This window comes from Rattus rattus, chromosome 8, assembly GCF_011064425.1.
Source record: "Rattus rattus isolate New Zealand chromosome 8, Rrattus_CSIRO_v1, whole genome shotgun sequence".
Taxonomy (NCBI): Eukaryota; Metazoa; Chordata; class Mammalia; order Rodentia; family Muridae; genus Rattus; species Rattus rattus.
Genome location: NC_046161.1, coordinates 26,881,354 through 26,895,902, shown reverse-complemented (window position 1 = coordinate 26,895,902; position 14,549 = coordinate 26,881,354). Strand labels below are relative to the sequence as shown.

The 14,549-nt window shown below is 44.4% G+C and overlaps 1 protein-coding gene across 4 annotated transcripts in view; it reads left to right on the top strand.

Annotated features, from left to right (window-relative positions):
• The window catches only part of Aplp2 (amyloid beta precursor like protein 2), a 61,163-nt gene extending 47,576 nt beyond the window's left edge, over positions 1 to 13,587 (top strand). For 2 of the 4 annotated variants that reach the window (XM_032911157.1, XM_032911159.1), the window contains 9 exons: positions 796 to 954; positions 1,288 to 1,416; positions 4,579 to 4,678; positions 5,330 to 5,482; positions 6,942 to 6,977; positions 9,543 to 9,628; positions 10,427 to 10,501; positions 10,812 to 10,967; positions 12,248 to 13,587. In XM_032911157.1, the coding sequence (XP_032767048.1) occupies positions 796 to 954; positions 1,288 to 1,416; positions 4,579 to 4,678; positions 5,330 to 5,482; positions 6,942 to 6,977; positions 9,543 to 9,628; positions 10,427 to 10,501; positions 10,812 to 10,967; positions 12,248 to 12,349 (996 nt within the window). In that variant the 3' untranslated portion in view covers positions 12,350 to 13,587. The remainder of the gene's footprint in view (positions 1 to 795; positions 955 to 1,287; positions 1,417 to 4,578; positions 4,679 to 5,329; positions 5,483 to 6,941; positions 6,978 to 9,542; positions 9,629 to 10,426; positions 10,502 to 10,811; positions 10,968 to 12,247) is intronic. The other 2 variants (XM_032911161.1, XM_032911158.1) reach the window with 2 other exon arrangements.
• Positions 13,588 to 14,549: the final 962 nt, after the last annotated feature.

Below are 14,549 nucleotides of genomic sequence, written 5' to 3'. Positions count from 1 at the left end.
ATCTGGTCTAAGCACACATTTTCTTTTTTTAAAGATTTTATTAATTATATGTATATATGTGAATACACTGTCTCTGTCTTCAGACACACCAGAAGAGAGCGTCAGATCTCATTACAGATGGTTGTGAGCCACCATGTGGTTGCTGGGAATTGAACTCAGGACCTCTGGGAGAGCAGTCAGTGCTCTTAACCACTGAGCCATCTCTGCAGCCCCCTGAGCACACAGTTTAAAGTAGGCATATGTCAGGTTAGTTTTCCAAGTCACTGCTATCTTTCCTGGAAGACCTTGGCTTGTTTGGGTCAGTTACTCAAAATCTCAGAGCTTTAATTCTTACACAAGCAATTTCATCTATAGGGATATTTGACCGGGCTACCTTAAGCTGCCAGTAAACGTGGCCAGGCAGCTCACAGATAAACGTTCTCTTCACAGCTCTAGTAGGTGTGACTCAGTGTGAGCCACCATGTTGCTGCTACATGAAACTTGTGTCTGTTGGTTATTGGCTTTGGGATTTAGAAGTTGGTAACTTGTTTTGTGAACATCGAAAAACCAGATGTTGAAATTGCAAACTTAGTAATGTTAGCTATGGAAACATGAGAAATGTAATTTGTTTTTTTATGAATGGAAGCATCCTAATAGAAATGAGAGACTGAGTGCCTAGCCCTTGCGCCACTGAACCTGTTACTGTCTTAGGAAGCACAGAGGCACTAGGCAAAGGGAAGCATTGGGCTCTGAGGGTATGAGCTTGAGAGACTTCCTACAGATCCACAAATTACTTGTTGTTCTTTCTTGGCTTAGCATTTCCAAGCTATGGTTAAAGCCTTAGAGAAGGAAGCAGCCAGTGAGAAGCAGCAGCTTGTGGAGACCCATTTGGCCCGAGTAGAAGCCATGCTGAATGACCGCCGGCGCATAGCTCTGGAAAACTACCTGGCTGCCCTGCAGTCTGACCCTCCTCGGGTGAGTCGGGTTAGTGTGGCCTGCTTACAGCATGTACTTGGAAGGCAGCGGCAGGAGAGTCTCGACCAGCCTACTAAACAGGAGGGGTTGGGGAAACTAGTTCATAGGAGAACGTGAGTTAAGTGGTCCCCAGCTTTTTCTAATGCTTAGATCGAAGCAGCCTCGGACAGGAAGCTGGTGAAACGGTGCAGGGTAAAGGCACCTGCTGCACAAACCTGACAGCCAGAGTTCATCTCCAGAACCCACACAAACGTGGAGAACAACTCCCCACTGACTTCTCCATGCGTACTGTGGGCTCTCCTCCCCCACTATTTTGAATTTCTGGTCTTGCAGCCACATCGAATTCTTCAAGCTCTTCGTCGTTACGTCCGTGCTGAGAACAAAGATCGCCTGCACACCATTCGTCATTACCAACATGTGTTGGCTGTTGACCCAGAAAAGGCTGCGCAGATGAAATCCCAGGTAAACGAACAGATTTCCAGTGGGCACAGAAACACATCACTGGTTGTGCTTGTTGTTAGAAGACATTTCGTCAAGAGACAAGTCAGTTCCCAAATCAGATCTTATGTCAGCTCATTTGATTCACTTTATCACCTGAGTTAGTGTAATTCCCTTTCCTAGGCAGCTACATTGTGTAGGTCTTAAAAGTTGATCTTGGCTCACTGCTTGGAACACTTGCCCTTTGTGTTTAGTCCCAGGATTTGATCTCTAGAGCCACAAGACAAAACACTTTATTCCTGTTGTAGCCATTGAGGTTTTTATTCAGACAGACATCTCTGAGTTTGTCCCGTGCTGACCCAGCTTTACCCCACTGTCGTTTGTCCAGGTGTCTGTTTTCTTTGGTACTGTCTGTATATTCATAGAAAGTGAACTGTGAACTGTACCTAGGGTTGCCCATTCTAACATTCTATTGGCTTTTCAGAGGGCTGTGTGATCCCATCATGATCCTCCTCATGTTATCCTCCTGCTTTAATGGGTGCTCTATGCACTCCTGAAACTGTCCCAGCTTCTTACAGTAAGATCATACAATAATTTACCCAGAAGTCTTAGGAGACTGCAGCTGAGTTTCACTCATTTGTTGGGCAGAAGTTTTGTGTTACCACATAAGTTTATATGTTAGATTCACGATGCAAAGTTGGATTCCTTGTGTACAGCTCACAGAGCAATAGAAAATTAATTTTGTTAATTATGAAGATAAAGAGTTGTTTTCCACGGCTGGAGAGATGGCTCAGAGTTTAAGAGCACTGACTACTTACCATCTGTAATGGGATCCAGTGCCCTCTTCTGGTGTGTCTGAAGACAGCTACAGTGTACTCACATATATAAAATAAATCTTTTAAAATAAATTTACTTTCCTCCAAGGTACAGAGTTCACATTAGTAGTTGGATGTTTGAAAGAATTGAAGAATTTTGATGTGTGAGGAATGGACTGTGGGAAGGGATGTTTGTGTGGCCCAGGAAGCTGCTAGTATGGGAGTTAAGGTTTTACTTTATACTAGATGGAGTAGAAGAGGGACATGCCAAGAGCTGGGGACTGCCTCTGGAAGACAGGCGGGAAAATGAATCCTTGACCCACATCCTTTATTATATTTTTAATCTTATCTTTATATTATAATACAATATATATTGCATATAATAATATAATGGAGAGGGTTTGGGTTTGGTGGGGTGTTTTTTGTATGTGTGCTAAAGGTAGAATCTGGGGCCTTACACGTGCTAGGCAAGTACTTTATTGCTGTGCTACACATCCCTGTGGCTGATCAGTATAGAAATAACCTCTTAGCAAATTCTTGAGACAAAGATCCACAGCAGGTAAATGAAGAATTAGAGTCAGCCCAACCTAGCAGTTCTGCGGACAGACTGCTGGGAGCTGTAAGCTGTTCTCAGCTTGTGATTCTGACAAAATGGGGCACTGAACTGCATTGCCTTGCCTGTCCTCTATGCTGCCTGAGCACTGGGAATTGTAAGCGCTCACCTAGCTGCATGATTAACATCCCTTACTTAAAAGCCGTGCCTGCAAGTGTTTCTGATTGGTAATTTTAAAAAATGTTTGCTATGTGCACAGTAAGATTCTTGGGGGCTGGATGGTTAAGAGCACTGGCTGTTCTCCTAGAAGACCTGGGTTTGATATCCAGCACCCATGTGGCTACTCACAGCCTGGCCCTCTGGAGGCACCAGGAACAAGTCAGTACGCAGACATATATGTAGGCAGAACACCCATACATATAAAGTTAAATAAATCTTGTAAAATATTTTTCTTGGGTGCGATTCAAGTTTAAACCTGAAATTGATTTATGTTTCATGTATACCTTATAGTCTGAAATTAATGTCCTGTAATATTTTTAGTGCTTCTCTGTTTTATCCCTGCCACTCAGGCTCTTTAGCTCTAAGGAGTCTGTCATGATTAATTCCCACTGTTTCATCCTGTGGTTGGTTCTTACCCTGTCACAGGGCCCTAATTCCTCTGAGGAGGTATAATGGTGTCTGCATGGGCCTAGGCTCCGGAAGCACACTGCAATTCCATTTGCATTTTTTGCCAAGGCACTCACACTTGTGCTTTCCCATCAGTATATTTGATTGGCAGAATGGCAAGTAGAAAATTAAATTACTGTCATCTTGCTTTTAAAGGGCAGAAGCACATCAATCTACAGTAAAAGCATCTTTAATTTTTCTTCCATTTCAACCCTTCATGTTAATGGCCTCAGGGCCACACAGTACACTGGTGTTGAGCGCCCTCTTTAGGAGAAGCTCAGCAAGTGCAGGCCTAGGCCTGAGTGGGTAACGGGACTGTGAGTTACCTTTTCTATCTTGGAAGCTTTTGTATTTGGAAACATAGTGAGCTAGCATGGATAAATCTTTCTTCAACACTTACTAAAAATTAGTTATTTGTGCCTTATCTGTTTTTGTTTTTGTTTTTTAATAACCATAATTTAAAAGGGAGTAAATTAGTCCTGACCTTAACCATAATATTTTAGACAGTTGTTTTACTAAACCAAGTCCATGAGCAGCCATGCCTTTCCACCATAGTTTCAGTGTAAGTTTACCTGCTCTAATCTTACTGGCTGAAAAAGTGACAGCACTTTCCCTCCTCTCAGACTCAGCAAACATTTATTAAGGTCTAGTACCTCCCAACCCGGGCTTCTGTGTTTTTAGTACTCAGTGTTTTTAGTGACGATTGTCTTGTATAAAAACCAAATCAACTGACTAGTGAGCTTGTGTTTTGTTTTTCATTTTTAAATGTATTTATTTTATGTGAATGGGTGTTTTGAGGCATGTGTGCCTGGTGCCTATGGAGGCCAGAAAGAGGCTGTTTAGGATCCCCTGTACCTAGAGTTAGGAGCAGTCGTGAACTTCCATGCGGGTATTACACGTGTCCTCTACAAGAGCTGCAAATGCTCCAACCACTGAGCATCTCTCCAGCTCCTCAGGACCATATTTTGCAAGTGTAGCCCTCTCTGTAGGCGAGTCACTGCATCACTCACGTGGTGTGCTTTCTCGGGCTTTCCTGCTCTGCTGCATTGAGTAGGAAAGAGAACCTTTGGGTCTCTGGAGCTCTCTGTGGGTGTTTTTTTCCTCCCGATTTGGTAGTTTTCAGCGAGGCCTCTCTCAATATTGTGCTTCTAGGTGATGACACACCTCCATGTGATTGAAGAAAGAAGGAACCAAAGTCTCTCTCTGCTGTACAAAGTGCCTTATGTGGCTCAAGAGATTCAGGAGGAAATTGGTGGGTACCAACTATATCAAAGCCAGGCTGCTGAGGCCAGGAAGTGATGACCGACTAGGATGAAGCATGTAAGGAGTAAGCAAGGCTGGGGAGACAGGCTTTAGCACACCATGCTTTCAGAAAGCCTGGCATTGACTGGAGGTTTATATGACAAGGCCGAGGAGTCTCCAAAGACAGATGTACTGGCTTGGAGCCACGGAGCCTTGAATTTCATTGACCTTCACTCTTACTAGCGGAAGAAGCTCCCGGGTGTGAAATCGCAGGGCCTAGGAAGTTTCCTGTCTCCAGTTTACCTTGTAGTCATTCTATACCATTGGTCTTGTGCTGCACGCTCCGGGGTAAAAATGCTATACCTGTAGATAATATCTGCTAGAATTCCTGTTGCTGTGCAGAGATAGTGAAATAATTCAAAGGTGTCTAGTTGCTGTTGTGTGTGAGGAGTTAGAGACGGACCACATGTCCTATAAAGTCAGGCAGTAGGCAGGAGCTAGACATAGGCAGGAGCTAGACAAGAGGTGGGTTGCAGACTACAGAATTGTTCCCAGGTCTTAGGTCTGGGGTGACAAGAATTGGCCTTTCTTAGAGTGCTGGTCCTGTGCCTACACCTACTTCTAAAAGCTGCTTATCTGCTCCCTGTTGTGCTTTTGTTAGATGAGCTCCTTCAGGAACAGCGAGCAGATATGGACCAGTTTACCTCCTCCATCTCAGAGAACCCTGTGGATGTCCGGGTGAGCTCTGAGGAGAGTGAGGAGATCCCGCCGTTCCACCCTTTCCATCCCTTCCCATCCTTGTCTGAGAATGAAGGTATGTATGGTCCTCAGAGCCATCCCTAGGAGCAGAGAAGAAGAGCATAAAATTAGACAATTGGATTGTATTTTTTAAAACCTGATGGAGTTGGGGAGGTTGTGCTGTTGTGAGAGGCAGGGAAAGGGAGGACATGTTTTTCCCCTACACCTGCTACGTGCAGGATTGTGCTGAATTCCGTGAGGAAGTAATACTACACTCTAATACCATTAGGAAGTCAGGACTATGTCTCATCTTTTGGAGCAAGCCTTCTGCTTTCCTGATGTCTCTTACATGTGGGGATGCATCCCTTTGAGTTGATGTTGGTTATATTCATTCTTTTCCCCGCAGTCTTGGAGGCAGATTAGGGGGAGAGGCTGAGGTGGTGCCCTGACTGGCTCAGGGTCGTATCTCTAAAGTGAGTTAGGTGAGAAGTTGTATAATTGATTCATAGGCATGTTTTTCTTGGTGATTCTCTCAGTGTCTAAAAGTGTCCCAGAAAATCATGAGTCTGTACCAAAAATAAACGAGCTGCTGAGACTTGTGCCCTAAGCCTGGTTTGTATAATCAGATTCCATTTCCTGCTGTTTTGATGGTGAGGGTGGTAAGGATAGAAATGTCCGTGGCTTTGGAATCCTAACCGTGCCAGCTTTAGTTAGGTGTGGCGCTTGGATGCTGTTTGTCCAATCCTCACAACACTCTTTGAAGGTAGGTACTGTGAGGGTCCCATTTGGAAAACCTAAGGTTTGAACAGATTAAGTTCTTGTCCAGAGTGTCCCTTAGCTTAGATGCTAAGTGCATTTGGATCCACACTGACATTTCAGTCCCTGTAGCTTCTGGGGTAGTCACGTGACTGATTAGATATCGTAGCCTAGTGAAGGTACCAGACCAGTGGGAAAGGTGTGCATGCAAGGTAGCTTTTAGACTTCCACAAAAACACCTTTGGAGCCAGTTAGCTCAGAGGTTCAGGCCCTGTGTACCTGACCCTCCTGTACCTAAGAAACATGGGTAAAGTGATGTCACCCCATTCCTAATTCCCACTCCACAGATCCCAAACCTCCATGAGGTAGTGCGGTGGCCATGAATGTACAGCTTCTCTCTGCTTTGTTCAGGATTAGAACATTACAGGAAAGCATGTGTCTCTGTTAGTGAACCACAATACTAACTTCATTTTTTTACTGTTTTCTTTAAAAAAAAAAAAAAAAGAAGAAGAATAGTTTTATGGGGTAAGCTGAATAATACGGGGCTCTTCCAAATGTCTCTTAGATGGCGGATCCTGACTTCCTGCTTCTCTCTCCTCAGGAACACGTGTAGCCATTTGCTATTTAGGTCATGGTCAGCTTGTTTATGGGAATCTCAGGCACAGTTTTTAAGGAAAATGTCTTTTGGTCACATTATAGAGAGGAACTTAGAAGGAAACCATTTTCTTTCTTAATCTCCTTTTGTGCTATTTTGTTTTTTATTGTTTTCTTTCTGCTAGACACTCAGCCGGAGTTGTACCACCCAATGAAAAAAGGTTGGTTTGTCAAAGATGTTCCCTAAGACCTCATTCCTCCTCACTTCCCCGGTGTGTTGGAAGTTTCATTTTATGTTTCATACCACCATCTGACTTTCCCCACCTCATTTCCTTAGCCATGGCTGTGAGCGAAGCTAGAGTAGCCCTGCCTCCATGTTACTAACAAGTCCCCTGGCTTTCCTAGTCTAGTTGCCCAAGAAACAGATGCTTTCCTAAGTCTTTGTCTGGGGAAATGTCAAAAAAGGATGTTCAGTTTAACAGAATTGTTGTTTGTAGCTAGTCTGTGTAAGACCACGCTTGACTTTTGCAGTCAGGTAGGCTGTCATTTTCCTTCCTCTTTTTTCCCTGTCATTACCAGTGGCTTTCCCCCTTTGCTGTCTTATCTTCTGTCCATGCCACTATCTCATGTTCCTGAGTGGTAGCACGTCTAAAACACAAGGTGCTTTGTCTGCAGTCTAAAACACTGCTGTGTTATCTTGTTTACCCACCAAACCTCCCTCTTGGGCAGCATTTTTGGCTCAGTTTTATAGATTAGGCAGTTGAAAAACCCTCTGAGATTATATGTGTTGCTTCCCAATTCTGCAAGTTAAGAAACTAAAGGATCAAGGTCTGGACCCCAGGCTGTCTTCACGGCCCATGTGGTTTCTGTTGCCTGAGTTACAAGTAACAGCTACAGAATGTCCCAGGTGATTAGACAGTCCCCTCTCTTGAGTCATGGGCAGTAGTGCCTGTTCTTAGTGTATTTTATGAGTGTACTTTCTTGGCTTTGGTAGTGTGGTCACGGCTGTAACAAGTGAGATTCCCTAGCTCACAATTCTGTGTTCTAATTTATGCCATATTTTATTCTTAGAATCAAAAAGGATGAGTTAACTCTGTTGAAAATTCTTTGCATGCTAATATTACTGGACTGTGTCTCCTCTTGGAAGTCACTGTGCTAATATTTATCTCAGGTGTACATCTTAGACACTAAGCTCCACTGTCTTTAGCTGCCTTATTTTTAAAAAATGTGTTGGAACAACATTACTACTAACTTTGGTCTATTAAAATCATTTCTGTGCATTATGGAACCAAAGTAAGTTTAGTCAGACTTGCAGTATTGGGATAGCCTGGAGCGAGCCTTTAAATGAGTTGATTCAGTATTTCTTTGTATTCTGAGAGCCTTGCCCTTATGACTTTTAAAATTCTGAGAAGAGCATGAGGTGGGAAGAGCTCAGAGTTAGAATTTAGTAGTCTTGATTATGCGCATCCATCTAAGTAAGCCAGTGCCCTTCTAAATTCCTCTTTCTCGAAGCGTAGGCAGGCAGTGTTGCTTTTTGTTTCTTGTTTTTTGTTTTTTTTTTTTTTTTTTTTGAGACACAAATAACTGGTATCAGGTTATGCTTTTCTTTTGAAGTAAATGCTTTAAAAAAAATGCACCACTTTGGCTACAGTGTAGTAAGTTAATAAATTAACCAGGCTGCAACCTCAGCAGCCTGGTGACTGCCATTATTAATCACTCCTGTGGGACTCTAGTTGTGAAATGAAGAGCTTCTCTGAGGCTGGTCTTTGTGTCATCGCCTGCCTTTGGCATCTCCAGGACAGCAGGGCTGAATGTAACCTGCATGGCACTCACTTGTAGGCAGTCACCTTAGCATGTCAGGTTGGCTGCCAAGAGTCTCTTTATAACCGATTCAAATCATTCATATATATGTATATGAATATATATACTAAATATATTCTTATAATAAGTAACTTGTGATAGCCAGGAGTCACACGCTTGAAGCTAAAAATAAAAGGGATTTTTCTTTCTGCGTCTGTTCTGAGTCCAGACGTGGTGTGTATTTGGTGCCACACATGAGTGATGTTGGCTCAAGCCATTTCTGACCTTGGAAAAAGGACAGGTGCTGTTCTTGCTCCTTTCTCCTTGGTTAAAATTCTCCATGTGGATAAACTGTTTTCTTCCCATTCACCTTGGCTTTACCTACCATTCGAGATGTAACTCTGGGATCCAAGTCTGGGGGATTAGACATCCACTGGGAGACAGATAATTACAAACGTATGTTAACTGCTACAACCTAGAAATGTCTCCCTAGAGATCCTGAAGTTTGAAGGGCAAATAGGAGGACTTGAGGGTAGAAGGTGGCAAGGGTTTGGAGCAGAAACAATTTCTTTTGAAGTAAACTGTTACGCTCTCCACACACATGCAGTAGCAGTCCTTTATGTGTTCAGTAGGCTCTAGGTACCAAAGAATTGTGTGGTTGCATAGCAGGTGCTGTTAGAATCGTGTGTAAGGGATGGAGCCCCCTCAGGCTCAGCTTCTCTCCCAAGGCTTACATTCCATTCCTTCAGGTGGGAGACCAGTAAGTGCTGTGTCTTCCTTCATTATATGCATCAGTCTTTTGAAAGTGCTTGTACCATTCATCCTTGCAAAACACAGCGCATCCTCAAACATGCCACTGCAGATTTACAGAGCGTGGGGGTGTTTGGTAAGAAGCTCTCTGGCCCTCAGGCAGGGATTTGCTGCTTCTGAGAAACTGGTCTGAAGTGAGCTGCCGAGGAACTCAACTGCCAACATTTTCTACACAGGATCTGGAGTGGCAGAGCAAGATGGGGGCCTGATTGGTGCAGAAGAAAAGGTGATCAACAGTAAGAATAAAATGGATGAAAATATGGTGAGCCACTTGTCTTCTGCATAGCACACTTCCTTTTGTACACTAGAGCAAAAGGCATGGTGGGTAGTACTCCAGGCTAATAGTGAGCCAGGCATCCACTAGTAGATGATAGGGGAGCAACCAGCCATGCCCACCGATTGCTGGTGAGGGGACCAGTGAAGCTGCTTTTTTTTCTTAGTATATAGTAGAAAAAACATACCTGTAACCAAAGGTATACATCAGAGGCTATGTTCAAGTAAGTAAACATTTATTAGGTGGAAAATTGATAAAATTGAGTTTCTGTTTTTCTTATACCTCCTTTCATTCTTCTGGTGTTTTCTCTCCATTTAGATTGTTTAACGGCTTCAGATGAACTTGATTTTTTTTTTAATTGCTCTTGTGTGGGTGGGTGGTGTATCACATGCATGCTGTGGTGTGTAGAGATCCGAGGACTGTTAGGAGTCATTCTCTTCTTTCCATGTAGAAACTGTCGGCTATCCTGGCAAGCACTTTTACCTGCTGAGTGTTGGCTGGACCTGAACTTAGTGTTTAAATGTCATTTGCTAGTTATCTGTCCTGAGCTTTGTCGCCACCACAGTTACTTCAAGGAAAGTTCGGGTAAAGAGTCTCGCTAGATTAGAGTAGCCACCATACAGTACCTCCGCCCCACACTTACCTCCTTTTGAAGGTTTGCTGAGTGATCTGGATCAATCTGATGGAAGAAAATAGCTTCCCAGCGCCCCGTAGCATTGTGAAGTGGCATTTGTGTTCATTCCCTCCTACTCACTGAGTAAATGCTGATGTTTGTGACGATTTCAGGTCATTGACGAGACTCTGGATGTTAAGGAAATGATTTTCAATGCTGAGAGAGTTGGGGGTCTGGAGGAAGAGCCGGTATGTGTTTCATCCAGAATGGAAGGGCGGTCCTCATGTCTTTTACTTTCCAGTCATCTTAGTTCCAAGTGGAAATGAAAGATCTGTAGTATTTTCAGTTACCAAGGGGCTCTTGCCCAGTTTTCCGTATTTCTGAGTATGACTGCAAAAACTGAAAATGTTCATGCAGATTAGAAAAAGTAGGCAACCTTCCTGATGTTAATGATGCTGACAAAGCAAGATCTTTGTGTTGCCCAGAGTTTTCGAAACCCACTGAGAGGCACATGGTCCCCTTTGATCTCCAGGCAGTCACTGTGTTCTGTTGTTTCAGGACTCTGTGGGGCCTCTACGGGAGGACTTCAGTTTGAGCAGCAGTGCCCTTATTGGCTTGCTGGTCATCGCGGTGGCCATTGCTACAGTCATCGTCATCAGCCTGGTGATGCTGAGGAAGAGGCAGTACGGCACCATCAGCCATGGCATTGTGGAGGTAAGGACTGGGCTGCCTTGCCTTCTCCCTTTGGCCTAAGGTGATGAGGATTTGCTCTGCACTGTCAACCGGGGATGAGTGGTTAGGCCTGGGACTGTAATTCAAAGATCTGGACTCCTGAGTGCTGGGCTTACTGCTCTTGTCCTTTGTATAGGTCACGTTTTGGAGATGAGCCATCACTGAGTTACATTGCTCTTGTTTCAAGGGACTGTCACCCACTTGCAGCATGGCTTTTAATCAGTTAGGTGGGTCGGTACCAGGAGGTCATAATACAGGCTTCAGAAAGTAAAACGTTTTTTCAGTAGTTTCTTGGAATGTTTTTCAGAGAGCCACTTGTTACTATGGAAACTTGTCCTTGATGGCGGTGTGAGTGTGAGTGTGTGTGTGTTGTACACCTGTTTATGTTGCTGGGAATTGAACCAAGGGTCCTGAATATGCTAGATATGTTGCCTGTGATACTCTTTTATAACGGTTAGATGGGGACAGAAAGCAAATGCAAGCTGTTTGTGTTCTGTGTCTGCTGATGCACGATCTGAGTCGTGTGCAGCTCAGTTTTAGTGGACGGTGGGAAACGTTAAGTTCTTGCTTCTAGGTGTGTAGGTCTAGGATTGTAATGCTGTGGGAGAGAAGATATGAGTGCTGGAACCCGACCTCTGTGGCAGAGTTTGAGTTGAAAGTGAACAGCCCATCTACCCTTTCCTTGTCTGGTAGCTGAGCATGACATGACTTGCCCACTATCCCAGAACCTGATGGTTGGAAGCCACTTGTCACTGTGGCTACCAAGAAACTGGTCCTTTAAAAGTTGAGGAAGTGTGTATTAGTGTGTTCCGGTTCACAGCACTTTGACAAGGGGAGCAGCACTGCCACCTTGTGTTAAAAACAGGACAGCAAATGAGCCTTACAAGGACAGATAACATACTAGAGATAGCCTAAGTAATGGTCTTTTAAGTTACTCGTGTGTGTGTGTGTGTGTGTGTGTGTGTGTGTGTGTGTGTGTGTGTGTGTGTGTGTGTGTGTGTGTGTACAATTAGAAGGAGTAACTCTCCTTCCATGTGGATCCCAAGGATCAAACAGAAATTGTCAAGTTTGTCAGCAGGCTGTTTCTGTCACTGGGGCCAAGCTTTCAGAGAGAGCTCTTCTGACCTCTTCCCTTCCCTCTGTGCTTGATCTGTGCTGGGCTGCTTTGAGTCCTGGGGGTCGGACAGTGAACAGCCTGGTGCGCTGAGGCTCTGCAGGCCTCTTCAGTACCCCACAGTGACCTGCGGTCTTTGTCTCTGCAGGTTGATCCAATGCTCACCCCAGAAGAGCGTCACTTGAACAAGATGCAGAACCACGGTTATGAAAACCCAACCTACAAATACCTGGAGCAGATGCAGATTTAAGGACAGCAGCGTGTGCGACACCCTGGCTGAGGCTGCTGCAGGTGGGCTGGAAGAGGCTCAGCGTTTGTGCTTGACTGCTGACCACCAGCGGTGCCAGAGGCCTCATCCTACATCCTGCTCTCCTGGATTGTTAAGACTATAAAGTACTACTGTAGGATTGCAATTTCCATTCTTTTAAATGGGTTAAAAAGATGTTAATATAACAATATATGATATATAAACCTTAAGTGAAATGAAAAAAAGATCTATTGCAGATATCTGATGGATGTAGTTTTCTTTTTTTAAATTAGAAATGCCACTTCTATTGTATTGTCTCACACATGCTCTATATAAATGGAAAATGTTGATTTTTCAATGATAGACTATATACACAGGCTGTTCCCGTTACTGTAAGTCCGTTCTTTAGGCTCGTTTGCTGGGCTGGTTTTGTCGTCTTTTGTTTTAATGTATAAAGGCAGTATTCCCCTTTTCAGGTTGCTGAGAAATGTAAGTGGAACTGAAGTACATTGTATGCAGTTACTGACTGTTTTAGGCATAGTCTCCTTGGAAGCCTAGTGCTTCCAGTGCCGGGTGTCCAGCGCTGTCACCAAGCAAGGCTAAGTCACCTTGAGCTAGCTGGATGCAAAACTAGATCCACTGTGCTTTCCTTCAAATCCAGTTCTTCCACAGCAACCAGCCCATAGTTGTTCTGTGTTCTTCCACAGCTGTTTACGGTAGCCTCCTAGCCACTCTCCTCAGCAAGTGCATCCAAGAGTGCACCACCCCCTTCTTTGGACGTCTCCGTCCCATGCACTGACCCTCTGCTTGCCTTCGTACCTCACTTCCTCCACCGCTCTCCAGCCCCTTTGATGTCCCCTCAGAGAATACCGATATACACATGGCTGAGGACCCAGGAGAATTCACGGGAGGCCTCATTAGGTGAAAGGACGATGTTCTGGGTTGTACATGAAATTGGATCTGTAGACACTGTTTCCTTCACTCACTCTGTAATGTCACGCAGCTGGAGTTGATGCCACAGCCTTTAGCGCTTTGTTGCTTGTTTTGTTTTTCAGGGTTCTGGTAACCTGCTGTTGTTTTTGTTTTTGTTTTGTTTTTTTGTATTTTTCTGTGATCCCCCTCCCCCCCATGCCCCTTCCCACTATGCACAGATGGAAACTTCACCTACAAACTCCTTCGTATGATCTGTGGAGAATGTACAGAACTTAACTACATCAATAAAACACTTTAACTTCCCCCGAGCACCTCGTTACTGACCATGGCATTGATTACGATGATGGAGCTTTCTAGGCCTGCTTTTGGGGATGAAGGGCATCTTGTATTACAGTGGCCACAGTAAGTTAAACCAAGAGCTCTCTTTTCAGAGAAAGTGGCTGGATCATGGATGGCTCAATGGTTAAGAGCACAGACAGCTCAGGTCTCAGAACCATCTGTAACTCTAGTTCCAGGGGATCTGACACCATCTTCTGGCCTCCATGCAGGTAACAGCCATACACATAACTCCCACAACCCCCAAGAGGCTGGATGTTGTGGAATTCATCTCAGCACCTGGGGGAGGGGTTGCTGATACAGGAGGACTGTTGAGTTGAAGGGCGGCATTGGCCATGTAGCCAAGACTTCTTCCCAATGATGAGAATAATGTTAATAGAACTCATGGCTGAATTTTCAGGACGTTGTCCATAGCAGCTGTGTCTGAGTTTAATTAACTTGCCACTAGGAGGCCCCTGTGCTCAGTGCCGTGGGTTTCTAGCTACTCCCAGTGCACTATTAGCACTCGGTCTTAATGCTCTGCTACTCCAAGAGTTAATACATGTTATGAAACATGGAGTTACTGGGGTCATATTTGTGTGGGTTTCTAAGCCAGGAAGAATGGGTGGGGGGGTTGTTGCTGCCAGCAGTCTGATTCTCTGTGAATAGTCAACACTGTCCGGCTGCTTCTATGATGTCCCCTCAGGTTGCTGCTAAGAGAGTCATGAAGAGAGGAACCCTTATATTTGAAGTGGAATAAAGAGGTATATTCCTGGACCCTCTACTGCTGTCTGGGAAGTTACTTTGCCATTCATTATCTAATCCAAAATACAGCTTTGTTTATTTGGTACCTGTTGTCTGCTCACCGACAGACACAAGTACTGTGTGGCTTGGTCACACCCTGTCCAGTTCTATCCAACTGGTCAGCTCTCAGAACTTGTCACCAGCACTCTGT